Source organism: Peromyscus maniculatus, chromosome 1 (genome assembly GCF_049852395.1).
Source record: "Peromyscus maniculatus bairdii isolate BWxNUB_F1_BW_parent chromosome 1, HU_Pman_BW_mat_3.1, whole genome shotgun sequence".
Taxonomy (NCBI): domain Eukaryota; kingdom Metazoa; phylum Chordata; class Mammalia; order Rodentia; family Cricetidae; genus Peromyscus; species Peromyscus maniculatus.
Window position 1 is genome coordinate 138,607,303 of NC_134852.1, and position 26,956 is coordinate 138,634,258.

A 26,956-nucleotide genomic window follows, 5' to 3' on the forward strand; every position below is an offset into this window, starting at 1 on the left:
CCTGACTCAGATTAAGGGATCAGGCCTAAAGGTGCAGGGCCCATTGTGCTGACCAGTTTTATGTCAACTTGTCACAAGCTAGAGTCATTAGAAGGGGGAACCTTAATTGAGAAAATGCTCCTACCAGTTTGGTTGTGGGCAAGTCCGTGGTGCATTTTCTTGATCGATGTTTGATGTGGGAGGGCCCAGCTCACTGTGGACAGTGTTATCCCTGGTGGTCTTGGGCCCTGCCTACAAGGGGGCAAGATGAGCAAGCCAGTAAGCAGTCAAAAGGTTGGTATCGGCACTAGACACCCCAAGACCACATTCTCAGCACAATGGAGATTTGTTTGCCCCAGAGGGACAAAGTACAGGGAATAAGAGACAAAGACAGGAGACAGAGGATGTGGGGGAGGGGAAGGAACAAGGGAGAGAGGTTAGGAATACTTGCCCGGAAGGGACAAAGGACTGATTGCCTCTGGAGAAAGAGGAGACAGATAGGGCCCATAGGAAAATGGCAGTTTATGAAGGTAAAGGTGGACCCCCGTGTTAGGATGAGGTGTTTAATTTTGACTGGACAGGTTAATTAGGTGAGCCAAAAGGGGGCTTTTGATTGCTGGACTTCAATACTTTGATAGCTGGACTTCGGTAGATAGTATCAGGAGGAGGAAGTGGCCAAATAGGGGAACAGACCTTGGTGGCCAGCATTAAGAATGTAATCCAACGGTTTTTAGCAAGGTAGAGGGAGTGGGGGAAGGGCGAGGCCTGACAGAGCCATGTTTGCCATGCTCAGGCCTGCCAGGGCCCCCTGAAGCAGCACCCCCCCATAGCCCCCACCTCAGCCCCTGCCTCAAGTTCCTGCCCTGACTTCCTTTGGTGATGGACTGTGACCTGAGAACTGTAAGTTGGAATGAACACTTTCCTTCCCAAGTTGCTTTTGGTCATGGTGTTTTGCCACAGGAATAGAAACCATAATTAAGGCAGAAATTGGTACTGGGCCATGAGGTATTGCTGTGACAGACGTGACTTGGGGTCACTATTGCTGTGATGGAACACCATGACCAAAACAACTTGGGGAGGAGAAGGTTATTTGGCTTATGTGTCCACATCATGGGAGAAAGCACAGGAGCTCAGGCAGACCAGGAACCTGGAGGCAGGAGCTGATGCAGAGGCCATGGAGGAGTGCTGCTTACTGGCTTGCTCCTCATGGCTTGCTCATCCTGCTTCCTTATAGAACCAAGTGCCACCAGCCCAGGGGTGGTGCAACCCACAATGGGTTGGGCCCTCTTAAATCAATCATTAACTAAGAAAATGCCCTGTAGGCTTGCCTATGGCCTGATCTTATGGAGGCATTTTCTCAGTTGGGGTTCCCTCCTCTCAGATAACTCTAGTTTGCTTTCAAGTTGACGTAAAACTAGCCAAGGCACTAACCATGTATTTTTGGGAGGCTTGAAAAAAGATTCTGGAACTTTAAGCTGGCAAAGCCATAGTGTTCAAAGCTTAATGGGCTGTTCTGTGCGAGCGTGACAGAGTTGAGAGAAATGCAAATGATGTACGCCTGGCTTGTGAACTTCCAGAGGGAGGTTTGAGAGCCCCTCCAAGACTCCAAAAGGGCCATTGTATGATATTTTGAATTAAGAACTACTAAAATGAAACCTTTGCTTTGCTGTGACAATTGATACTAATTAGCTGAGGCTGAAGAATCAGTTGTGATTAAGAAGGGGGCTGCATCATCGAAATTAAATCTTCTTGGAGTATTTCCTCAGGTTCAGCACATAGATGCTGTGGTCCAAAGTGGGCCGAGGCTGCATCTCATGCTGGCAGATTGATGGTACAATCCAGAGTTCAGGAAGCCTCTTAATGCTGCCTCCTGACAAAGTTGGCAACTAGGCACTGCAAGCTATTGCAGGAAATTCAGTCTCTTCTACTTTTTGATCACCAGGAAACAGCCAATAGCTGCATGAAAAGTAGCTCCTTCCTAATTTTCACATTTTAGATCTCATGCAAGAATTTCCCAGCACCCACCACCAAAAATTATCCTGCCAATTTGTTGTACGGCAATTTCCTCTGTACTGAAACCTTTCACTTTGAGGGAGGCTCCTTAAGACTCAGGAAGCAAGCCGGGCGGTGGTGGCGCACGCCTTTAATCCCAGCACTTGGGAGGCAGAGGCAGGCGGATCTCTGTGAGTTCAAGGCCAGCCTGGGCTACCAAGTGAGTTCCAGGAGAGGCGCAAAGCTACACAGAGAAACCCTGTCTCGAAACCCCCCCCCCCAAAAAAAAAAGACTCAGGAAGCAAACAACTCAGTACCCTCAGGATATCCCTGAAACTTACCAGATGAACAAGGCCCTTCCTTCCCCAAGGTAAGTAGTAAGGAATACTGAGGAGACTCTCCAGCCTTTGAGCTGCATGCCACTTGTGCAGAGAGCTCTGAGGGTCCACCTTTCATGAATTATCACCCATGCTGGGGTGAGCTTTTAGTGATCCTGTACATTACCCTTTACTCATACTCCTGTAACTCTAATAATTCACTGGTTCAAATTGGATGTTGTTGATGTAGTTACTTCGGTCTGTTGTTGGTTTCCTATCTAGGGTAAGCAGACACTGCAGGTCTCCCCAGAAAGTGTCACACAATACTATTATATTGGCCCTTCCTTCACTTCCAGACTTGTTGATTGTAAGGTAAGGTGGGTGGAGAGAAGGTGCTGAACAAGACTATCTTTACATCATGCTACCTAGACCTAGACTCTGGCAAACAAAAAGCTTTAGGGACTGAGATGTTTATTTTACCTATTATTTTATTCTCAGAACTTAGCACAGTATGTTTATAAATGAATGAGTTATTAATTAATAATCACTAAGGCCATCTTTTAATACAGTGGCAATTTTTGGTATATAAATGAATGTCTTTAAATTAAACATTCCCAAACTGTCATACTATTTGAGTTTGTAGATTTTTTTTTTTTTTTACACTAGAGATTGAAAAGTAGGATCTGCAAGGCAGGCACTGCCAATGAGCTACAGTCTCACCCCTCTCTCCCTTTCAACTGACCCCCTTTTTTAGACAGGGTTATTGTGGAATAGAATATTTGTTTAACTATGTAAAGATGTGTTATATTTGTTTGTGTTGCAGAATAATTGTCTAACTATGTAATGATGTGTTGCTTTTGTTTATGCTACATTTGTTTAATTATGTGAAGATGTGTTGCTGTTTTACCTTGCCTGCCTAAGGCACCTGATTAGTTTAATAAAAAGTTGAATGGCCAATAGGTAGGCAGAGGAGGGATAGGCAGGGTTGATGGACAGAGAGAAAAGGGGTGTCAGCCAGTCAGACACAGAGGAAGCAGGAAAGCAGGATGGACAGTATGTACATGAGGTAAACAAGCCTCAGGGAAGCACATAGATTAATAGAAATGAGATAATTTAAATTTAAAAAAACTAGCTAGAAACAAGCCTAAGCTAAGGCTGAGCATTCATAATTAATAAATCTCCATGTCATGATTTGGGGTCTGGTGGTCCAAGAAAGCCTGCTACATGGGACCATGTCCAGAAAAGGACCCCAGGGTTCTCTGGTGACAGTGTTTCTGAGCTATGTATATTGTGATTCCAATCATGGCTTCTTGTGGTCAATATCTCAGGAAATACTGTGAGCCTCTGGGCCAGAGCTGTTGCTAACAGTATCTTTCCATGCTGAATAGAAGTTCTCATTCCCACATTCTTCACAGTCATGACCCCAAATGGAACTTCCTCCTCTCTCCAACCTTCCAACTCTTAACAGTTGTGGTATGGGAATGATGTGGGTCTGGGGTTAAGGGAAATAAGAGGCAACATGTTCATGACTCTGAACAGCTATGTGGGGGAAGCAATGGGAAGAAAGGAGACTCAAGGCTCTACTCAGGAGTCAGAAACAAAAACTTTGAGGTCCAGGCTCTAAGCCAGAATCACTTTTGATGTACTCAGATCATCACACACAGGAGGGATGGGATGACAGGAACATCTTACTACAACATATGGTATACCATGTTCCTGGACTTGTTGCTGAAGACTTCAACCCTACCCTTCATGGGTAGCTTGGAACAGAAAGTCTTAAAGCCTCTTCTCTTTCTTTCCTTCTTTGTTTCTTTTCTCTCTCTCTCTCTCTCTCTCTCTCTCTCTCTCTCTCTCTCTCTCTCTCTCTCTCCTTCCTTCCTTCCTTCTCTTTTCCTTCCTTCCTCCCTCTCTCTCTTTTTCTTTCTTTTTTCTTTTTAAGTATAGGGTCTCACTGGCTGGCTTGAAACTCACTAGGTAAACCATAATGGCTGGCTGCAAACACAAGAGATCTGCCTGCTTGTCTGTCTCCTGGAGTACTGGGGTTAAAAGTATGTACCACCATGTTAGGCATGAAACTTTTTTGCTGGCATTGCATCTGCCCACCATTCTGTTTCCAACTGGTCCCTGAATCTGAGCATGTCTGGAGATTTACCTGTCCCCACCCTTTGACATTAAGAGCTCTGGGATCCTTAGCCCTGCAGCTACATGACTGAGATAAGAGAAGGATGTCTGCCCTAAGCCAGCCCACCCTCATCCTTTCTTCAAACTGGCTTTTTTCCTCAATTCACTTAGGAGATGGACCCAAATCTTAGAGAAGAGAAACTGTACATCATGCGGCCTTTCTTCAGGGCTGTCTGTCCCATGGTGGGATTGCTGAGACTCATCGGGGACAGCATAGATCCAGGCCTTGCCCTCCTACAGTACACGGAGGGGAATGACCTGGGAAGAGAGTAAGCAGACCTCCCAGAAGTCCTGCCACAGCAGATGAGCTTACAGGTAGTCTGGACTCCAGCTGCCAGGCACGTGGGTCTCTGTATACCCCATCAGGATCACACGAGACAACCTGATGCCAGCACTTGACTCTATTCCATGTCTAGAACTAGACAGGAGCTGGGCCATTCCAAGGGCCACTTCAACACTCCCCGGTTTACTTAAACTCTAATAGAGTGCTTCTGTATTTGCTGGATTCCCACAACCTCTCAGTGAATCAACCAGGGTTCAATACTTAGACCTCTTAACAAAGGCACACAGGAGTTTGCCTTGACTAGTCTGTGTGCTCTGCCCATGTCTGCTTTCAGAGAAAGAGGCTTAAGGAGTGATAACCTGGGTGAGGGGATAGCCAGACTCAGAAGGAGGACAGGTCAGTCTCTGAGCAGTGTTAGGGGAGGGGGAGGAAGGAAATAGTAGGATGAGGATACAAATGGGTAAAGGGGACATTTCGGCTTCAATCTATGAAGGGTCCTTCTCTACATGGTAGTGTTTGGGTATTATCCCCAGTGGCTTCTGTAGGGTCAGAAGAGTAAGAAAAAGTCCTCATGTTGAGTCAGAAATACAAGAATGATGGGACAGCCACTACCAAACACATCATTGTTCTATAAGATCTTATGTTGGGCGGCAGTTAAGAATGCCTACCACTCTTGCAGAGGACTTGAGTTTGGTTCCCAGCACCAACATCAGGCTATTAATGCTTATAACTCTAGTCCCAGGGAATCCAATCCCCTCTGGCCATGATGGTGCACACCAACTCACCTCAGCACAGACACATAAAAATAAATCCTAAAAAGATCAAACATTGATGGATTTATCTTTTCTTTAACTATACAAACAGAAAAAACTAGAAATCTAAATTTGAATGTGCAGTTTGATTGAAATTTTGTATCAGTTTAAACATACACAGACAGGGCCAGACAAATGTTTGGCTTTCTGGCCTAAAAGCTGGTCACATACTTGGATAATGCTATCTGTTGGATTAAGCCCATCCCTCTTGCTTCTGAGATCTGCTTCTATGTTTCGTCAGGAAATTTTGTTTTGTTATTTTCTGGAGTTAAGAGAGTACACCCAGGGGTTATCTGCTATGTGAGAAGTCAGCTTTCAACTCCCCTAAGAAATTTTGCTTCAATACTCATCTGTGCCATATGCTTAACACACATACACAGGTATGAGTAGAACATTTACACTCACTCATTGTAACAGAGCCAAAAGTCAATAGTAACCAATCATAACTATTTATTGAGTGCCAAATATGTATGTGCTATGCTCAGGTATTCAACTCAAACCTTGGGGTGGGTTTTTTGAAGTGCTGTTGATGGGAACACATCAAGAATCATTTCTTTAGTTACTCCTGTTTGGAGTAAGTTTCTCCTACCCATCTTGAGGAGCCAGAGCTGTTCATTAGACATCACCTGGGTCACACTTTTCAGATTTGCTCCAGGCGACAAAAACCCTTCTCCAATGCCAGCATCTCTTATTACTGATCCATTGCCTTTATGGGACAATAGTCTACTCCAGGAGTGTCTAGTTCATTTCTGTAATCTTAGGGACTGATCTGTGAGCTGCCATGATGCTTTCTGAATGATACAACCAACAGGACTCCAGACTTGAGAACTGAGGCTTATTGAGCCATTCTCCTAACCAGGTACTTCATGAAGGTAGGTATAATCATGGAATCTTCACAGCCTGGTGAGGTAGACTGCATGTTTCATAGATGAAGAAACTGAGACCCAAAAGAGGTAATGGGTCACACAGCTAGGAAGAACAAACCTGAGGCTGGGTAACTTGATTTCTTCCTCTTTAGCTTCTTACTCTATACACACAGTTCTAGATGCAGCAAGCTAAATAAACGGCAGCAAAACTGGAGGGCAGGGGACACGGAGTTTGCAGTTAAGGATGAAAGGACTGTCACAAAGGAGTTACTAGGTCTTTGAAACAAAAAGCTCTATCCTCAACTTTAAAAGGGTTAGTCCATACCTCTCATGCAAACAGGCAGTCCCTGCTTGGACTGTGCTCTGATCAAAGATTATGTGGTGCTTTGGGAACCTCCCAACTCTCATATACACTAATTTTAGCAGCAGAAATACATTTGGGCCAGGCGGCGGCGGCAGTGGCACACACCTTTTTTTTTTTTTTTTTTTGGCTTTTTGAGACAGGGTTTCTCTGCATAGTGTAGTTTTGGTGCCTGTCCTGGACTTACTCTGTAGCCCAGGCTGGCCTCGAACTCACAGAGATCTGCCTGCCTCTGCCTCCCAGTGCTGGGATTAAAGGCATACGCCACCACTGCCCAGCAGCACACGCCTTTAATCCTAGCACTTGTGAGGCAGAGCCAGGCAGATCTCTGTGAGTTCAAGGCCAGCCTGGTCTACAGAGCGAGTCCAGGAAAGGCACCAAAACTACACCGAAAAACCTTGTCACGGAAAACCAAAAAGAAAAAGAAAAAAAGAAATACATTTGGATGGACAGCCTGCCTCTATGTCAGACAAAAAGGAACACTGAATCTCCAAAGTCCAAAAGTCTCCACTATTCTTCCACTACGGGAATAAGGAAGTGGAGGTGGGGGCAGGGGAATTTTTTTTTTTTTTTTTTGAGGGATTGAGGACTAGGAAAGGGCCAGATGACAAATCTTGGGCCTTTGCCCATGCCTAGAAATACTATAAAGCATCCTGAACTCAAAGTCTGTTTCTTTGTTTTGACCTCATTTCCACATCATCCTAGTATGAACAATAAAGATAGTTATTAAGTGGTGAGAGTTATTTGAATGGGATCCTACACCCAGAGCTTATGAAACAATCCCAAGTTCAAATTCTTTGGTCCTTTTGCTAGAACATAGCCTTCTCTATGATTCTCTCTCATCCACCTCCAACTTCTTGCTATTGTAGTCCTCAACAGGGACTTTGCCTGGCTTGTAAGTGCTCTTCCTCTGAGAAAAGTAGCTCTCTCTCTCTCTCTCTCTCTCTCTCTCTCTCTCTCTCACACACACACACACACACACACACACACACACACACACACACACACACACACACAGGGTTTCTCTGTGTAGTTTTGGTGCCTGTCCTGGATCTCTCTCTGTAGCCCAAGCTGGCCTTGAACTCAGAGATCCACCTGCCTCTGCCTCCCGAGTGCTGGGATTAAAGGTGTGTGCCACCACTTGTTATGGTTAATCTATCTCAAAGCAGCCAGGTCAGGGTTATTGGCTCTGGACATCTAAAAACTTCCCTCTAGCTAATGGACATTACTCTGAATAATTTCATGGAACAGCAGGACCTTTTATTCCCCCTAAGATCTTGTCTCTTTGAAGGTAGTAGCCACAGCTCTAGTGCTATGCTCTAGCCTGGGGTTCCTGTCTCAATCCAGGTGGCAATTGTGAATCCTATTATTGGCCCTTAATTAAACCGTCTAAGGGATTCAGAAAAGGGGTCTGCTTAAAAACCCTGGTTCCTACAGGCTTCTCAGGGCTGGACCAAACCCAGAAACAAAATCTGGATTAAAATTGAAGCCAGGGATGTCTGCAGAAGCTCCCCTCTTGGTAATCCATTGGTGCTGGACAAGGTTGGGAGTTATGGGCAAAGGCCTTGCCACATTACAAGCAGATGGAAGTCTTCTTGTGACTGTGGGCCACCTAGCAGAAGAGCAAGTGGCACACTTGCTGCAAATGTAAGGTCTTTGGTTTGCGTGGATATGCTGGTATTGTCCACAAAATACTAGCTGCAACCAGGAAACTTCTAGGACTTTTTGCCCATGTGTTATCATTAATGAAGCTGTGGTGTAAGATTTTGCCACATTCTGGAAAGGTCAGTCATTGGCTCAAGTGAATGCGCTGGTGTTCAATGAACATGGTGCTCTCGCTAAAGCCACGTCCACATTCAAGACACCTGAAAGGCGGTTCTCCATAGTGAGTGCGCTGGTGCCTTAGGCAGTTGGAGCTGTTGGTGAAGTTCTTGCCACACTCACAGCAATTGTAGGGCTTCTCACCTGTGTGTGAACGCTGGTGTTCCAGCAGGTAGGAACTGCGCCCAAAGCTGTCTCCACACCAGGCACAGAAGTAGGGTCTCTCCCCTGTGTGACAGCGTTGGTGCTGTAAAAGGTTAGAGCTCAGGCTGAAACTCTTGCCACAGAGTCCACAGCGGTAGGGTTTCTCACCAGTGTGAGTACGCTGGTGCTGAATCAGGTTGGAGCTCACCCTGAAAGTCTTACCACACTCAGCACAAGCATAGGGCTTCTCCCCTGTGTGCACCCTCCGGTGTTTTGCGAGGTCTGCACTGCGGCCAAAGGCCTCTCCACACTCCATGCACTTATGAGGCCGGAGACCTGAGTGAGAACGCCGGTGTTTAGTGAGGTTAGAGCTGAGACTGAAGCAACGGCCACATTCTGGGCAAGGGTAAGGTTTTTCACCAGTGTGCACCCTGTAGTGCTTAACCAGATCTGAGCCACGCCGGAAGCTTTTGTCACACTCGGGACAGCTGTAAGGCCGGTCACACCCATGGCTGCTTTGATGGTGAATGAGGTCAGAGAGGCTGGCTACAGTCAGCCCACAATTGCGGCACCTGAAAGCTTTGGGGACTATAGGATCATTGGCAAAGGCTTCTTCCTCAGGGCCGGAGCCTGATCTATATAGGTACTGCTGGTGCAGCAACTTTACCCCGGCGGCTGGTTGCTCCGGCCGCGCCAGGAGAGGGCACTCCTGCAGCTCAGCCTCGCAATCGAGGGGCGACTTGAGGGCTCCCGGGAATTTTGATGTCCGGTTCCCCAGCAGCTTCACCCCATCGGGACTCTCCCTAGCCGCTTCCGGCGCCGCAAGTTCCATTGCGGGCGAAGGGCGCCCGGTCTCCGCAATGCCACTCACTTAGCTCACCTGGAGAAAGACACTGGGGGCTCGGAGGCCAGCGCCGGAAACGGAAAGGTCTACAAGCCCGAGCTGCTCTAGGAAGCAGCAGCGAACTTTCTCGGTAGGTTTAACTCTCTCAACCACTTAACGAAAGCTTGTTGTTCTATGAGTTGATCAGTCCGGTGTCGGGACCCTAGACCACCGCGCTTGAGGGCTGCCAACAAAATCGGAAGGAGGGAAGGCGGTCGCTGACAAGGACGGACCGGGAGCCAAGTCAGGCTGGGCAGCCTGGGGCAGCACCTACAGTTCTAGAAGCAACAGCTCGCTCCTGAGCCCACTTCAAACTGCTCTCAGCGTGGGCCGACTACACATCCCAGCATGCCGCGCACACGCCTCTTGCTTTCACACAGATAAATACCATTCTCGCCATGTCTTCTGCGACTGTGCAAGTACCCAAGTTCCAGACTCTAGAACTTCAACTTCCGACGCGCATGATAACTGCGGCGGCGCTCTTCGGTGGAACAGCCTGGCCACGCCCCTCTCTTCCAGTTCCGCTCTCTCAGGGAACCGGCGAGACGCGGGGCGGAGCCTCAGGCCCGGGCCAAGATGGCGGCTGCGAGACCGGCCCTTACGGACTCGCTCTCGTTTTGCCTCGCGCAACTCACGGCGGCGGCCGGGGAGGGGCCGGGTTGGGGAAAGGACCCGGCGACCAACGAGACACCCCTGGGCCGCGCGCTCTTAGCTCTTCGCACGCGCCACATCAAGGCAGCAGAGGGGATTGAGCGCTTCCGGGCACGCGGCGGGCTCCGCCCCCTCCTCGCCCTGCTCCGCCGAACGGCTGCCGCGGGCCCCGCCCCGTCCCAAGCAGGCTCTGGCTCCGCCCCTTCGTCGGTTGCGTCAGCTGGTCCTTCCCCTGGCCCCGCCCCCGCCGCGGAGTCGCCTTTGACGCCTTCGGCGCCAGTGCGCCTGCGCAAGACGCTGGATTTGGCGCTCAGCATCCTAGCCAACTGCTGTACGGAGGGGGCGTGCCGGGCCGAAGTACGTAGACTTGGAGGCATTCTCCCTTTGGGTAAGTGCTCCGCCCCCAAGTCTCAGAAAAGTTCCGCCCCCAGGACCTGTGCAATCCGTAGTTAGTTCTTTTAGGTCGGGTCGCCGAGTGCGTGCTTTGTGATGGTGCAGCGCCACTCGTCTCCTCAGGTGTCATGCTGTGTGACGTCACTGCTCCCTGTAAATCACACCTGGACCCGCCCCGATCAGGACTAGGTCTTGGCTCCCGCCTCACTTTTGAGCGAATGTGTTTGTACTTTCTAGTTGGGGCGTTTATAGCGGACTCTCCGTCCCTGTGCAAGGCTTCACGTGGATGAGCTGGAGGCCAGAAAGTGGTTTTGAAAGTTCAGAGATTGGACTTAGAAAGTGGTGCAGTCAGAAATACCAGGCAAACCACCCAACCCCTCCAAAGTAATAACAGTGGCTACCCGACAGGGTTGAAGTGGGCATAAAATGAAATTCAAATATAGAATGCCCAGACTCCAAGCACAGGCTGGGTACTTAAAACACACAGTAAACAAATTCTCGCAAAGGATAAGCCTTTCTGCGAACCGGCTGATTTGGCGCCTCCTAACGGCAGCGATGGGAACAAAGCTGTGTCATTGCCAGTTTTGACAAAAACTTATTTTTTAAAGTGAAGCATTTATGCATTTAGAACTTGGACAGCATGCACTTGTGCAGTAATGTGTTTGACAAGAGTCCTGACCACAGCCCTCGTAAATACCAAGCTCTCTCTAACCTTGCTTCCATGTGTCTGCCCTGGGCAGGATTATTTTTGGATTGGCAGGGATGAAAGCTGATTTGGTTCAAGCCAGATTACCTGGACCACTGTGACAGCTTCATCCGTTCTCCCTGGCCCGTCCCTTCCTCTTGTAATACCCCACCACTACAGCTGCTGGAGTGTATAGTGTCACTGCCCTTCTTAAAACATTTTTGTGGCTGCTGTTGCCTTCACATTTAAATTTTGACTCCTTGGACAGTTATTTGAGGGGCTTTGTGAAATCATAGAACAGACACTATTACTTTGAGGCATTTGGAAAAGCTGCTTCCAAACCTGAGACACTAGCCTTTCCATTTACCATCCTTCTGACAAATATCCGCTCAGTCCTCCAGCTCTTGCTCACCTCCTAGCATCTTCTGAAGACCTTCCCCAACCCTCTCAAATCACGTCCCCCCCCCTTTCCTCTTCCTCCTCCCACTCTCTGGGTTGCTGGGGATGGCTCAGGGTTTGGTATGAGCCAGACGAGCACTCTACCACTGACCTGCATCCCCAGACATTTACCACATTCTTGAGCTGATCGATGAGAAACAAATAAGGGGTAGAGTCCTCAAGAAGACAAACTGTCCTTGCAGTGACCATTCTCCAATGTGTGAAGACAGACAGCATCCAGAACCGCACGGCTCGCGCTCTGGGGAACTTAGCCATGGAACCCGAGAGCTGCAGGGACATCCACTCCGCCGGTGAGAAGGCTGTGGGAGTGGGCTGAGCTGAGACTTGCAGAAGGACTTGACATGGCTACCCTTGCTCATGTGCCTTCCTCTTCCTTCTCCAGGTGCTGTGCCCTTTCTTGTTGAGAGCCTGACGGCCTGCCAGGACTCACAATGCCTACAGAGTATAGTTCGTGCCCTCCGCAACCTGGCAGACTCACCCCAGCACCGACTGGCCCTGGCCCAGCAGGGCGCGGTTCGGCCACTGGCTGAGCTCCTAGCCACGGCCCCAGACCCTGCGCTGACCTCGGCCCTAGTCCGTGCTCTCTTGGAGCTCAGCCGAGGCTGCTCCCGGGCCTGTGCTGAGCAGCTCAGTCTGGGTGGGGGGCTGGGCCCACTTGTCAGCCTGGCTTCCCACCCTAAACGGGCAATACGTGAGGCGGCCATCCTGATCCTTGCCAATCTGTGTGCTCAGGGCCTAGTGCGGCCCGCACTGGGCAATGCCGGCGGTGTGGAGGTGTTACTAGGTGAGCTAAGGCGCCGACGGGGTCCCAGTGGGACCAGCTCAGCTTCCCAGCAGCCCCTAGTGCGGGCTGTGTGTCTCTTGTGCCGGGAAGCCATCAACCGGGCCCGGCTGCGGGACGCTGGTGGTTTGGAGCTGCTGATGGGCCTGCTGCAGGACCCTGGTGCCAGTGCCTGGCATCCACGTGTTGTGGCTGCTCTTGTAGGCTTCCTTTATGATACTGGGGCCTTGGGCAAGCTACAGGCTCTGGGCCTCGTGCCTCTTCTGGCCAGGCAGCTATGTGGTGAAGCTGGCGAAGAGGAAGAAGAAGGAATAGAAGCCGCTTCCTGGGACTTCCCTGAGGAACGGAGCCCTGGGCAGACAGAGGCAGGGAGCTACCGGAGCCTTAGGTGAGTCCTCTTGTCAGGGCCCGAGGAATGGATGGTGCTTTGGGGAGGGAGTTTGGGTCTGCCATGGCCATCTTCCTTACCTCTGCCTCTTTCCTGTCTTAAGAGATTTACCAAGATTTATTCCTAATTCGTTGCTCTTCCCTAATATGACTTGAATCTGCCATCTGACCCTGGCTTCACCCATCATCCAGAACTCTGGGCCTATGCAATTTGATTAGGGGTGGCATGTGTCCCGGTTACAGTGGTATGCTATGGAGCCCAGTTTTTGTTTATTTATTTATTTGTTTGTTTGTCTATCTGTTTATTTATGAGATAGCATTTTACTTTGGAGGCCAGGCTGCCTGAATCTCAGTGTGTAGCCCAGGCTGTCCTTGAACTTACAGCTCTCCTTTTCTTATTCTGCCCTATCACCAAAACTAAGTGACTTTTCCGAGCCACCGATTGCTTGTGTGTGCAATGGAGGGTAACAGCCTCCTACCCACAGAGTTGTTGCAAAGACTGCCCCTTACCTAGCTCTGAGTGGTGGTCAGGAATGTCTGCCTTGTGAACTCCACCTACATCTCCATTCTCACTCCCTGAAGGCCTCCTCTCTAGTTCCTACACATGATGAGAAAGTGCTGTCCGAGAGTCTCTCTGTCGAGAGCACTCTTCCTCCTGTGTGCCTTCATCTCTCACCTCCTTCAAGTCTTTGGTCGGTCCTTACCGTCTTTGTGAGGGGTCATGATCACCAGGATCTTCTTTGATATCTCCCCTCCCCTCTGATGGTCAATATCACTTTCCCCTCCTGTTAGCACATCCTCACTGCCCTGACTCCAACAGCAACATGCCATGGAAGGTTTGTTTTGTTTTGTTTGGACAAGGGGTCTCACTCTGTCGCCTAGGCTGATCTTAAACTTATCATCCTCCTGCATCAGTGCCGAGCGCCAGGATCACAGGCATGAAACACTGCGTACCTGGTCCTGCTGTGTGGTTTACATGCTTGCGCTCTCTCTCCTCCGTAGATCATAAACTCGGGGAATAACATGCTTTGTTCATGCTCTTCTTGGGCACCTGAAGCTGGACTTGGCACATGGCGAACACTAGTAATTCAGAATGAGGTGTGGCCCACCTCAGGTCGTGTTCCCCCACGTGGCACACCTTCACAGAGCTTCCCCTTCCTCTCCTGTCTTTTCCTCTCCTCCCTCCATTCCTCCTCCTTCCCTCCCTCCTTCCCATCTGTCTACCTTTTTTCTTTTTGGGACAGTATCTCAGCAGACTGCCCCGGAACTCACCATCCCACGTTTGCCTTGAATTAATGCCGCAGAACCGGCTCTTTTGGTCCTGCCTCCCCACCCTGGCTCTGGGTTCAGACTCCTTTTCTCCCTGTCCTCTGTAGGTTGTGGCTGATTTCTGAGGGTTATGCAGCCGGCCCTGGAGATCTCTCCCCAGATTGGTCTCCTGAGCGGTGTCCGATGCCAGAGCCATCTGACTCAGTCAGTCCTTCCCTTGGCCAGACCTCAGTGTCGACACCCCGCACACTTCGCAAACCGGGCCGTCCCCCCGCTGCCACTGCTGAGGAGCCCTGGGGCCAAGAGGGGCCGGCCCTGTTGCTGCTGTCACGTTTCTCCCAGGCTCCTGACCCAAGTGGAGCTCTAGTGACTGGTCCGGCACTGTGTGGCCTGCTGGCCTACGTGACGGGTGCGCCAGGACCACCAAACCCACGCGCCCTCCGTATCTTGGCCCGCCTCACCTGTAACCCTGCCTGCCTCGAGGCCTTTGTGCGCAGCTATGGCGCGGCGCTGCTGCGGGCCTGGCTCGTACTCGGTGTCTCACCGGATGACTGGCCTGTGCCCCGTGCCCGGCCTGCACACCGCAGCCAGCACCGAGAGCTGGGTATGTCGCCCCTGTCCCCACCCACGCGAAAGGCCCGTTTCCTCCCGCGCCTTCGGTGGTCCTAGAAGCTCTGCTTCCTACTCGCTTGTACCCATTGTTCTCTGCAGCCCCCCGCCCCCCAAATCCGGGCTTCTCAGCCCCCAGGCGTTGGGGGTATGGGGCCTGGAAGGCAGGGAGCTGTCCCTTCTGTTCCATAGCCCTGGAAGACAGAGAAGTCTGTTCTGTCCTTTGCCCAGACCTTGGAGCCCAAATAACCTGGTTACCAGGTTTGGCTCCTAGGCCCTCGAATCTGACCTTTCTGCATTTCTGTACCCACTCTCCTCTTGGTTCTGCACTGTCCTGGTTCTCCCCCGGGCACACTCACTCAGGAACTCAGACCGTGGCACCGTGTCCTCTCAGGCCCGCCTGCCGTTTTCATCTGAGGACCGGCCGGTCTTCCGGGCCTGACTGTGGGCTACTTCCTTCCTCAAGGGCCCAGCTCTGCACCCTGGCCCTCCACGTGCCTGTCCTTGACCAGTCCTCTTCGCACCTCCGTTGATGTCTCGCCCTGAGATTTGACTCTCCTCCCTTTTACCCGGAGTCCTCTCTTGCCCACAGCCCGCCACCCTGACCTGCTGTGGCTGTCCCCGCAGGTGAGATGCTGCTGCAGAACCTGACTGTTCAGGCCGAGTCCCCCTTTGGAGTAGGTGCCCTCACCCACCTGCTGCTCTCCGGGAGTCCCGAGGACCGCGTAGCCTGCGCACTGACCCTACCCTTCATCTGCCGGTGAGCGGGAACCGGGTGTCTTGCGCGGATTGCGAGTAAGATTGCAACTCTCCGGTCCTGTAGGTCCTAGCGGCCCGCATACCCTGCTGAAAGACTCTCTTTTCCCCACAGGAAACCTACGCTGTGGCGCCGCTTACTTCTGGACCAGGGTGGCCTCCGCCACCTCCTGACGGCGCTAACCCAGCCGGTTCCACACCCACTCTTCCTCTTCTTCGCGGCAGATTCCCTTTCCTGTCTCCACGGCCTAGTGTCTCCCACTGCGAGCCCAGACCTTTTCCCTGCCGTGCCCTTGGAACTGGACTCACCGTCCCCTTGCCTCTATGAACCTCTGCTGGGTCCAGCCCCCGTCCCCGCTCCTGACCTGCACTTCGTCCTGGATTCAGGCCTCCAGCTCCCTGCTCAGCGGGCTGCTTCAGCTACTGCCTCCCCTTTCTTCCGGGCCCTGCTCTCCGGCAGCTTCGCTGAAGCCCAGATGGACCTGGTGCCCCTTCGTGGCCTGTCCCCTAGTGCAGCGTGGCCTGTCCTACATCATTTGCATGGCTGTCGGGGCTGCGGGGCTGCCCTGGGACCCATACCCCCACCCGGCCAGCCCCTGCTGGGCTCCAAGGCTGAGGAAGCTCTGGAGGCCGCCGGCCGGTTCTTGCTGCCTGCGCTAGAGGAGGAGCTAGAAGAGGCCGTTGGCCGCATCCACTTGGGTCCCCGGGGTGGCCCTGAGTCGGTGGGTGAAGTATTCCGCTTAGGTCGGCCCCGGCTGGCTGCCCACTGTGCGCGATGGACACTGGAGCCAGGGCAGTGCCCCAGAAAACGGGCCCTGGCCCTTGTGGGGCTCGTGGAAGCGGTAGGTGAGGAGGCAGGGCCTCTCACCGAAGCTTTGCTGGCTGTGGTAACGGGGAATGAGTCATAGTACGGATGCTCTAGGCTTAAGTGTCGCCATCCCCGGGAGAGCACCCAGGGGATGAGGTGGCTGTCCGGGAGGCTTCTCTCACATGGCGTGAGGGGAGACAGCAGAAAGAGCTAGCCTCAGGGACTGAAGAGCAAGTGGAACTGAGCCCCAGGCTGAAGATCTGAAGATGGACGACTAAAACGTCCACACCGGAGTCTGTGCACCGAGTCCAAGAGGACAGCTCGGCCCCAGGATCTGGTCTGACCCAGCCCTCCGGTGTTGAAATTAAAAACTTGAGATTTGGACACTGTTGTCGTGTGCTGCTCTGCTTGCTTGCTTCCGGGGGTGGGGGGGGTGGGGGGGTGGTACCCCACCCATTCACTTGCCGAGAGCCCCAGGCTCTGACCTGGGCCCTCCTTGGATTTGAGAGTTCAGTGAATAATTGCCTAGTGGTTTCTACAGGCCTGGGACGTGGTGGGTTTTCTATGGGATGGACTTTTGAATCCCCAGGGGAGGCCTCCTTTCTGCTTATGGGTCCTCATTGCTTAGACACAGCCACCCATCTAAATACAGACCCTGGCCAGGCTGAGAGGGTTTTACTGAGTGTGGTGGCATGTCATAAGAGTTCTGCCTTCTGACTGTCTACCTGTCAGTCTGCGTCCATTCCCATTTCTTAAGCCACATTTTTCTTCTTCTTCTTCTTCTTCTTCTTCTTCTTCTTCTTCTTCTTCTTCTTCTTTTCTCCTCCTCCTCCTCCTCCTCCTCCTCCTCCTCCTCCTCTTCTTCTTCTTCTTCTTCTAAGATACTAGTTTATGTGTGGGTGTGTGTATGCCATGGCTCCTATGTGGAAGTCAAAACAGCTTGAGGGAGTCAGTTCTCTGCTTCCATCGTATGGGTCCTAAACTCAGGTTGTTTGGCCCGGCAGAAAGTGCCTTTACCTGCTGAGCCGTCCTCCTGGTCCAAGCCAAGTTTTAAAATGTCATCTGCCTAAGGGGAGACCTGCTGTATTCTTAGGGTTTCTGAGCCTGGCCTTAGTCACATTCAGAGAAAGTCACTTTACTGGCATTCAGATGAAGGAAGGGTCTCCATCACTGGGTTCTCAGAGCCCTGGACTGCGCCTGCCAGGGTCTGGGCATTTCAGAAAGGTGAGTTAAGGTGGCTCTTGCTGTCCCTGAGCCTGTCTGGTTCAGGTTGTGCCTTTAATTCCAGCACTCAGGAGGCAAAGGCAAGAGGATCTCATGTGAGTTCTAGGCCAGCCAGGGTTACATAGTGAGATCCTATCTTTTAAAAAAGGTACTTAGCCTGTTCCCTTTCTGATTGATTTAGGCTGGCATGGAGGGCTATGCTGAGCTTCAGTATTTTTACCAAACTTTCCAGGTTTTGACTTGCTCCTGGGTTGAGGTCCATTGTTTAGATCTGTCCTCCAGGACGGCTGTAAGAAGGCAGCCATCTGTCCATACCCATCTCCACGGGTTTCCAATTTGGTTTTTTTTAGGGAGTCAGCTTCTTGTCACGCTGACTGGAGTCTGTAAGCTGCTTCTCTTTCATCGGTACCTCAGGAAAGGGCTGTTTCGGAAAAGGCTCTGGTCCCCTCAGTGTTAGGGAAGAGTTTTGTTTTTACAAGTTGTCTGGGATTTGTTGTGCTGGGAGTTTACATGGGCTTAGGTTGTCTGGGGTTTGCGCTCCCTGTTCTGTGTATCTATTTCCAGGTATGTTTTTCAGGGAAAAGTCCTGCCCTAGAGTCTAGATTGGCGCTCTCTGTGTGAGACATTTCTTAGTGTGTATGCCTCTTGCCGTTCGATCTTGACTTGGCTGTCTGTCAGAACCTGGAGTCTGGTAGATCCTTAGAATGTCACTCCCGTCTCCAACAAAATTCTGCAAGAGGCAAGTCTTTTAAAAAAATTCCCTGGGTGGGAGCGGGGCGCTGCCTAGGACTCAGGTGCTGGCTTTGGGAGGAGCGGGCTTCGGGGCTTCCGTTTATCGGACTCCTTAGGCAGACGCTATGGAAGAACCACTCCTGACTTGGCTTCAGCTTCTGGGACTTGCTGCCGCTGAGGCAAAGGCTGGGGTGTGGCCTCCTCTGAGCAGAGCCCGAAGGCTGGGTGGGTTGGGTGGGCCCTGGTGCTGTCTTTCTTCGCGTCCCCATGCTCCCCCTCCATCGCTCCCCCCTCGACCGTATCCCAGCGGGTCCCGGCTTCCATACATGGTCACGGCCCTGCTTCTAACTCCCTGACGTCCCCCCCCCCGTCCCCCCGCCCCCACCGGACACGGCCCCCGCCCTGCTCGCCCCAAGCTGTCCGCCAGCGCACCGCCATGGAGGACCTGGGTGAGTGGGGACCGGATCCCCTCAGCCACTCACCCCTGCCTGCATCTATCCCCTTCCCCACTCACTCTCCCACATTGCCCCCATCCCGGCTCTCTCCCTCCATTTTCTCGCCTCTGCCTGCCTGCGCCTCCTCCCTCCCCAATCCACGTACCCTTTCCTGCCTCTCCCTTCCTGCCCTGCTTGCAACGCCGCTCGCTCCCTCCGTTCTTCCCAGGCTCTGCTCCCTCGACCCGGCTTGTGCAATGGACTAGGCGTTGAGACACCCGAGGGGGCCTGGATTCAGGGACTCTGGGAAGGAAGGGGTTAAGGGATTCTTGGGCCCCGAGACTGGGAAAATAGACTGGAGAGGAGAGAGTGACATCAAGTTTGGGAGATGAAAAGGGGCCAGATAGCTGGCACCAGGGTTTCAAGAAGAGAGGAGTGAGCACCCCGAAGTATAGCAGATGTCAAGTAAGCCCGCAGGGCAAGAAAGAGACCAGTAGACAGAGAGTGCCAAGGTGACAGAAAGAAGTTCGAGGCTTCTACCCAGATGCTCCAAGGAGTAAAAGAACCCGGAGCTCAAAGATTCAAAGCGCCCCAGACGTCTTGTCCTCCCTCTTTGCCGAGGCTGGGATTTCTGGACCCAACAGCAGAGGGCGCTCCTCAATAATAGTACATGGGTAAGAAGTGCACCCCAAAGCAGCTCCCTGCCAGGACCGCTTGGCCCCGAGGAGGACTGGGTGAGACTTCGTTGTGACCAAGAAGTGGGCCAGGTTGGCCAGGCTCTTTAAATATGGGGAAGAATTAGTGAGTGTGGCACAGAGAACATCTAACCAGGAAGCTGGCAGGGTGTCGAACCCACAGCCAGGTGAACGACTGAGATTCAGTAAGAGCCAATCTCGTCTGCATCAGGGAAGACAAGGAGACGAAGAGTCAAGTGACTAGCTTTGTACTTGGCTCCCAGGATAAGTCAAGGGAGATGTCTAGTCATAAGTGTCCCCTGCTACTAGTCCACTTCTTTGCCTTGATCTGGCCGCGGGTGTATGTTTCTTAGCCTCCGCCTTTAACAATGGCTTCCATCTTTTCAAATACTGCCACCTCTAACCACGTAAGACCCTGACCCACCCCCACCTCTCACCCGAGGGCTTCTCACTACAGATGCCCTGCTCTCTGACCTGGAGACCACCACTTCACACATGTCACGGTTAGGGGCTCCGAAAGAGCGCCCACCAGAGACACTCACACCTCCCCCACCCTATGGCCACCAGCAGCAGGTGAGATGAGGTTCTGGGGTCTGGGGCAGCCACTAGGGCCGGGGTTGGTCTGGGCGGGGGGAAATCAGAGCCTGAGTGAGGCAAGGGACGTGACTGTCTTCCCACATACACCTCGACTCTCTGTAGACGGGGTCTGGAGAATCTTCAGGAACCTCCGGGGACAAGGATCATCTATACAGGTGAGGGGCCTGGGAACTGGGGCATGGAGATGGAGAAACCAGTTGAAGTTCAGGTGAGGGGACTTGGGTTCCCTACCCTGAACCTAGATTCCCTCCTGTCCCTTAGCACAGTATGCAAGCCCCGGTCCCCAAAGCCGGCGGCGGCGGCCCCTGTGGCTCCTCCATTCTCCTCTTCCAGTGGCGTCTTGGGCAATGGGCTCTGTGAGCTGGATCGTTTGCTTCAGGAACTGAATGCCACCCAGTTCAACATCACAGGTACCAGGGTTCCCGAGCCAGCCTTTGATGGGTTGGGGACAGGGCAAAGCAGGGCAGAGCCTAAGGGACACAGATTTCTCCGAGGAGCAGTTAAAGGACATGAAGCCTTCCACTGGGAGGGCGAACTGAGTGTGGTCCCTTGCCTGGTGTCATGTTCTCATCTCTCCAGATGAAATAATGTCTCAGTTCCCATCCAGCAAGATGGCTGAAGGGGAAGAGAAGGAGGACCAAGCTGAAGACAAGAACACACCCACTGTGTGAGTTCGGCAGAGCTGGGAAGGAGGAGGCGATGGGTCCCGGATGTCCGAGGGACTAGAGGGGGGTCTCATGCTGGCAGACTCTGAGGTTCTACAACTGTGTTCTCCACAGCCCTCCCAGCCCATTCCCTGCCCCCTCGAAGCCTTCAGCCACCTCAGCCACTCTGGAGTTGGACAGACTGATGGCGTCACTCTCTGACTTTCGGGTCCAGAACCAGGTAAGTCTGGAAGGCTTTTGGCTGGTGCCATCTGTGGTTCGCCACTCCAGTTCTGATGCTTCCAATTGGTGGCCCTTGTGGACTCAACGTCCATGTCCTCTTCACTGCAGCTTCCAGCCTCAGGGCCATCTCAGCCACCAGCGGTGAGCCCCACCCAAGAGGGCTGCCCTTCTCCACCGGGGCAGACCAGCAAGGGCAGTCTGGACACCATGCTGGGTCTGCTGCAGTCCGACCTCAGTCGCCGTGGTGTTCCTACCCAGGCCAAAGGACTCTGTGGCTCCTGCAATAAACCCATTGCTGGGCAAGTAAGTGCAGCCCCGAGAACGGAGGCATATGCTCACAAAGCCACCTTTGAGAACCAGACTCGGTGCTTTCCCCTTTGTAAATATTGTTTATTCTTTGAGAATTTAATACATGTATACAGTAGATCTTGGTTCTCTCTAACCCCTCTCTTAATTCCTTCCGGTGCCCCCATCTTCCTCCCAACTTCATGTCACCTTTTTAAAATCCACTCGGTACAGTTCGTGCCTCTGGTATGGGCATGGTGTAGGGCCACCCTCTGGAGCGTTGGCACTGTCCAGGGGCCACATTCCTGGAGAAAACAGGAGTGCCCTCTCCCAGCAGGCCACACACCGCCAGCAGCTCCTCTGTTAGAGACAGGGCTAAGTGAGCCCCTCCCTCCTCCCTGACGGAATTTTAACCAGCTGGATCCTCAGTAAGTCTTGTGAAAGATCCACAGCTGCTGTGAGTTCATGAGCGCCAACCCTGTCAGGTCAAGGACACACGGATTCGCGCCGTCTTGCCCAGCTTCCGGCTCTTACCATCTCCCCAACCCCTCCTCTGTGATGAGCTCCCAGTCTTGTGGGGAGAGGGTGTGCTGTAGGTGTTTATTAGGACGCTGTGCTCTTCCCTGTGGATGAATACCGTGGAGGGGAAATTGTTTTCTTGTGAAGTCGAGGCCTGACCCCAGGCCCTTGCATGTGCCAGGCCGACCCTCTGTCACCGAGCTGTACCCTAGCTCTCAGGTTCGTTGTTGTTTTGTTTTGTTTTTGAGACAGTGTTTCGTGTATCTCATGCTGGCCTCAAATTCAGTATATAGTCAAGGATCAACTCCAATTTCCGATCCTCTAGTTTCTATCCCCTGAGTATTATATACCCCCTGGGACTGTAGGCATGCATCCCCCTCCACAGTTTATATGTGATTCTTGGGGATTGAACCCAAGACTTTGTGTATTCTAGGCAAGCACTCTACCACCTGAGATACAACCCTAGGCCAACCCTTGGAATGTTGAGATAAGATCTTACCATGTAGTCCAGGCTGCCCTAAAAGCCATGATTGTCCTGCCTCTACCTCCCAAGTTTTAGTTTCCAGCATATACCACTGTGCCCACCTGAATGGATGTTATTATTTATATTTCATGTGTTTCTCAAAGACACTGTTTTAGTTTTTGAAGCAGTGTCTCCCTGTAGCCTAGGCTGACCAGAAATGCATCCTGTATCCCAGACTGGCCTTGAACTCATGGCAATCCACCTACCTCAGCCTCCTAAGTTGTGTGTATGTGCGCTAGGGACTGAACCCAGGGCCTTTACAAATTCGAAATGCACCTTTGCCATTGAACTAACTCATATATATATATACACACACACACATACATATATATGTATATATATACACATATATATGTATGTATTTAATTTTTTGAGACAGGGTTTCTCTGCATAACAGTCTTGGCTGTCCTGGAACTCAATTTGTAGACCAGGCTGGCCTCGAACTCACAGAGATTCACCTGTCTCTGCCTCCCAAGTGCTGGGACTAAAGACGTGTGCCATGACCACCCAGCTAGCTATATATATATATGGATGAGAAAACTGAAACTCTTAGTGATAAGCCATAGGGTAAGAATTCCAACCTGGTTAGTATTTGGTGTGGCCCTCCTGCGTGCTGGACACTGTGCTAGTTCCTTCTCACACCCCTACTTCATTTAAACTTCACAAAAGCCTCATGGGTTTTGCCTAGTATCTCTCAGGCATCACGAAAACGGTTTCTTCCCTTTCAGAGTCTGGTCCAGGAGTCCTGGATCATGGACTGGGCAGATATGATCCAGAATAGCTGTGCCTGGCCGGCCTAACACATCTCCTTAGATTAAGTACCTGACTCCCACACCAGAATTGCTGGCCACAGAAAGCAGGGTGGTATGACTTCTGGGAGGCTCTGGGTACTAAGTCTTCATAGGTCTCTTCCTCTGTGTCGGCCTAAAGATTGACTTTTACCTGCTATGGTGGAATATACCTTAATTCTAGCACCCTGGAGGCTGAGAGGTAGGAAGATTGAGTAACACAGTGAGTTTGAAGCCAGGGCAGCTTAGAAAGATTCCATCTCGAAAAAGCAAGCACCCTACACAAACTTTAAAGTAACTAAACCTTTTTTGTGGGCCCTTAGAAGGAGCGCGGGCCCAAATGCACCAAGCCTTGTGTGCTTTGTGAACACAGACCCCGGAGTAAAGCTGGAAGGCCAGCTTTGGACTTCTAACACAGTTTGCATCACCTTGGACTTTTGTGATTTTTTTCATCCTGGTCCATCAGGGTTAAGACTGGGAAGCGCCAGGTCTATAAATGTCTTAGCTCACCCAGCAGCACCTGCGGACTGGAGAGCCACTCTGACAGAAAGCTCCCGTTGTTCCACTTCACAGGTGGTTACGGCTCTGGGCAGAGCCTGGCACCCTGAGCACTTCCTCTGCAGCGGCTGTTCCACCACCCTGGGAGGCAGCAGCTTCTTCGAGAAGGACGGGGCTCCCTTTTGCCCCGAGTGCTACTTTGAGCGCTTCTCCCCACGTTGTGGCTTCTGCAACCAACCCATCCGACACGTAAGCTCTGCAGGGCCCCACAGGTTTGCCTGTTTCGTTCAGAGAGGACCAGCCAAATGCAGAGCTGTCTTTCCCACCTACCCCCACACCCACCCCACCCTGCCTCTCCTGTTTCCCCCCCCCCTTTTATCCCAAACTCCTTGTCAGTTCTTCCCCCTACAGACACAGGCTTCAGCCTGTTGTCCCCACTCCCCCAGGTTCCCAGAGGGGGTCGGAGGGAAGAAGTGACAGAAGGCGACAGCAGTGTCCTTTTCATTTTCTGCAGAAAATGGTGACCGCCTTGGGCACCCACTGGCACCCAGAACATTTCTGCTGCGTCAGCTGCGGGGAGCCCTTCGGAGAAGAGGGTGAGAGCTCATGCTTACAAGCTACAGGCTCAGTGGTCTGCCTGCCTTGCGTTTCCTTCTATTCTGCCCCGTCCTCCCTCTCCCCATCGCCCTTCCCTTGTCCTAGACCCCATCCCTCCCTCCCTCCTGCCACTCTTGCATCTCGCAGTCCCGCCCACCGTCCCCGGTCCCTGCCCCCAGGTTTCCACGAGCGGGAGGGCCGCCCCTACTGCCGCCGGGACTTCCTCCAGCTCTTCGCCCCGCGCTGCCAGGGCTGCCAAGGCCCCATTCTGGATAACTACATCTCGGCACTCAGCGCGCTCTGGCACCCAGATTGCTTCGTCTGCAGGGTGCGTGGCTGTGGGGAGCGGGCTAGGAGCCCAGAGTGGGAAGTTCGTTGCTTAGTCGGGTTGGCTCTTTGCTGGAAGCGCCCCTCACTTCTGCAGAAGTCAGGGGAGATGTGAGTTACCCACGTGGGTTATCTGGTCAGGGTTTTGGGCTCATCTTGTCAATTCCTCCTTCTGGTAGGAATGCCTCGCGCCCTTCTCCGGAGGCAGCTTTTTTGAGCACGAGGGGCGCCCGCTGTGTGAGAACCATTTCCATGCCCAGCGTGGTTCGCTATGTGCCACGTGTGGCCTCCCAGTGACTGGCCGCTGTGTGTCTGCTCTGGGCCGCCGCTTCCATCCGGATCACTTCACCTGCACCTTCTGCCTGCGCCCACTCACCAAAGGCTCCTTCCAGGAGCGTGCCAGCAAGCCTTATTGCCAGCCTTGCTTCCTGAAGCTCTTCGGCTGACCTCCTTTGGGGATTATGGATCTCCAAAAACCCAATTGTGAAAAAGACCGAGTCCTCCGGATCCCTAGCTCTGGAGCCACCCAGACATCCCTTGCCCCGCCCCCGACTCCCGTCTCCACAGGAGAGCCCTACCCCTAAGGTACTCTAGGTTTGTCAAGTTCAGAAAGGGACCCACACTCCTAAAACACCCAGTAGCCGGGAATGCAGACCTCACTCTGACCTGATCCGGTTCTTGTAATTCCAACCATTCAGAGGCCAGGATGTCCCAAGTTCCCCCACCGCTCACCATTCTGTACACTTTTTTTTCTACAAACATAAAAACACGCTCCACATCTCACGGTGCCAGAGAAGCTTGCTTTACTACCCAGTCCCCTTACCAGGCTCTATGGCCTGATGCTCAAGGCCACAGCTCCGTGGAGGAGACTGTGGAACTGCTCCCTTTCGCCTTGTGGATGAAAACAAATACCGGATGGAGGGCAAGGTCGCAGAGGCCTGCCAGTAATCCCAACATGGAGGCCAGGGCAGGCAGGCTATCCTCAGTTGTACTGCAAAACTGAGGCCAGGTTGGGTTTATGAGACAATATCAAAACAAAGAAAACAACGCCTCCCCTCTCCCAGAACAATAATCGTGCGGACATCAAAATCCAAAGCAATGGCAACAGAGTGAAAGGTATGGTAGTTCATGACTGTAATCCTAGCCCAAGGGAGGCAAGTTCAAAACCAGTCTGGAACTTAGGCTACAATATAAAACCTAGTATCAAAGGCAGGGTCGGGCTGGGTGGGGAGAAGACCCAAGTTCAATTCCTAGCACCCACAACTGTCTGTAACTCCAGTTCCAGGGAATCCAACACCCTCTTCTGGCCTCCAAAGGCACCAGGTGCACACACGGTACACAGAACACATGTCGGCAAAACACCCATACATACAAAACGCAAAGTTTTAGAAAGGGCTGGAGAAACAGCTCCGTGGTTAAGAGTTGCTGCTGCACATTGAGAAGACGTGTGTTCAGTCCCCAGCACCCACATGGTGGCTCACAACCAGTTCCAAGGGGGCTCCTGCATGTATGTGGTGTGCATACATACATCCAGGCTCACACACACACACACACACACACACACACACACACACACACAACATTAAATACTAAAAACAATTTAAGAGTTCTCAGCTGGAAAGAACACCCAGCTTAAAGTACTGTACAGGCAGTGGTGGAACCTGGCAAGGACAGAAAGACAGAGTCTGGGGCATCTTTCTCTCCTTACCTCCCAGCTCCCCCCACTGTAGTCTTGATTTGTTCTCTCTCTCTCTCTCTCTCTCTCTCTCTCTCTCTCTCTCTCTCTCTCTCTGCTTAGTCTGGGTCCCAGATTTTATTCCCCCCAACTCCTTTGTTGCTGTTGCTGTTGTTTGTTTTTTCGAGACGGGTTTCTCTGTGTAGCCCTGGTTGTCAAGGAACTCACTCCATGGAACAGGCTGACCTCGAACTCAGAGATCTGCCCACTTCTGCCTGGGATTAAAGGCATGTGCCACCATGCCCAGATTCACCCAACTCCTTTTAAAGGACTCTCAGAGGTCACATCAAAGGCAAGAAGTTCCTTTAGCTATTTTAGGGGGTCATCAAACCAGGTAAAACTAGGTCCTTGCCCACACCACAGAAGAGGATTTCAGGATGAACTAGTTTGTAAACCAGAGTTATTATTTATTAAAAAGAAATTTTTAATAAAAGTCTTAACCACAGGGTCAAGAGAGAGGCTCTGGGGAAGAAAGGAAGATGTGCCTCAAACTATAATAGGTGTGGGCCCCTCAAAGACAGACAGGTTGGGCCCAGCGTCCTCGTGGTGAGGATATATAGGATTCTGAGTGCTAATGAGTTTCTAAGGCACCCTCTACTTCTCTCTTTCTATTCCCCTTTTTGGTAATTAAGGTTATTCATTTGGACAAAGTAGCAGGCTACAGAATGAAAAAAGATC

The 26,956-nt window shown here is 51.9% G+C and overlaps 4 protein-coding genes across 5 annotated transcripts in view; 3 read left to right on the forward strand and 1 right to left on the reverse strand.

Moving 5' to 3' along the window:
- Itgax (integrin subunit alpha X) overlaps positions 1–19,962 on the forward strand; it is a 109,163-nt gene extending 89,201 nt beyond the window's left edge. Inside the window, exon 26 of the mRNA XM_076553374.1 lies at positions 19,391–19,962. Coding sequence (XP_076409489.1) covers positions 19,391–19,612 — 222 coding nt within the window. The 3' untranslated portion in view covers positions 19,613–19,962. The remainder of the gene's footprint in view (positions 1–19,390) is intronic.
- On the reverse strand, positions 7,374–9,588 carry LOC102922668 (uncharacterized). Its single transcript, XM_006977005.4, has one exon. It carries the CDS (start codon positions 9,586–9,588, stop codon positions 8,581–8,583), a length of 1,008 nt encoding a protein of 335 aa, XP_006977067.1. The 3' UTR covers positions 7,374–8,580.
- Armc5 (armadillo repeat containing 5) lies at positions 10,216–16,821 on the forward strand. The gene is made up of 6 exons (XM_006977006.2): positions 10,216–10,678; positions 12,010–12,117; positions 12,210–12,996; positions 14,372–14,868; positions 15,501–15,633; positions 15,745–16,821. Exons 1-6 carry the CDS (start codon positions 10,216–10,218, stop codon positions 16,535–16,537), a joined length of 2,781 nt encoding a protein of 926 aa, XP_006977068.1. The 3' UTR covers positions 16,538–16,821.
- Tgfb1i1 (transforming growth factor beta 1 induced transcript 1) lies at positions 18,744–25,326 on the forward strand. 2 transcript variants are annotated; one of them, XM_006977003.4, is made up of 11 exons: positions 18,744–18,842; positions 19,980–20,095; positions 20,222–20,274; positions 20,381–20,529; positions 20,699–20,786; positions 20,899–21,004; positions 21,115–21,309; positions 23,695–23,868; positions 24,134–24,215; positions 24,396–24,544; positions 24,723–25,326. In XM_006977003.4, exons 1-11 carry the CDS (start codon positions 18,830–18,832, stop codon positions 24,987–24,989), a joined length of 1,392 nt encoding a protein of 463 aa, XP_006977065.1. In that variant the 5' UTR covers positions 18,744–18,829; the 3' UTR covers positions 24,990–25,326. The 2 variants fall into 2 exon arrangements, with proteins under 2 accessions (XP_006977065.1, XP_076409511.1); XM_076553396.1 differs by having other exon boundaries at positions 18,745–18,842; positions 20,386–20,529.
- Positions 25,327–26,956: the final 1,630 nt, after the last annotated feature.

Bases quoted from the DNA above. Each gene is read 5' to 3' on its own strand.
- LOC102922668 (XM_006977005.4), bottom strand. From the start codon at position 9,588: ATGGAACTTGCGGCGCCGGAAGCGGCTAGGGAGAGTCCCGATGGGGTG.
- Armc5 (XM_006977006.2), top strand. From the start codon at position 10,216: ATGGCGGCTGCGAGACCGGCCCTTACGGACTCGCTCTCGTTTTGCCTC. The intron at 12,118-12,209 runs GTGAGAAGGCTG...TTCCTTCTCCAG, and splicing joins CAGGGACATCCACTCCGCCG to GTGCTGTGCCCTTTCTTGTT. The intron at 14,869-15,500 runs GTATGTCGCCCC...CTGTCCCCGCAG, and splicing joins CAGCCAGCACCGAGAGCTGG to GTGAGATGCTGCTGCAGAAC.
- Tgfb1i1 (XM_006977003.4), top strand. The intron at 20,530-20,698 runs GTACCAGGGTTC...TCATCTCTCCAG, and splicing joins CACCCAGTTCAACATCACAG to ATGAAATAATGTCTCAGTTC. The intron at 24,545-24,722 runs GTGCGTGGCTGT...TCCTTCTGGTAG, and splicing joins CAGATTGCTTCGTCTGCAGG to GAATGCCTCGCGCCCTTCTC.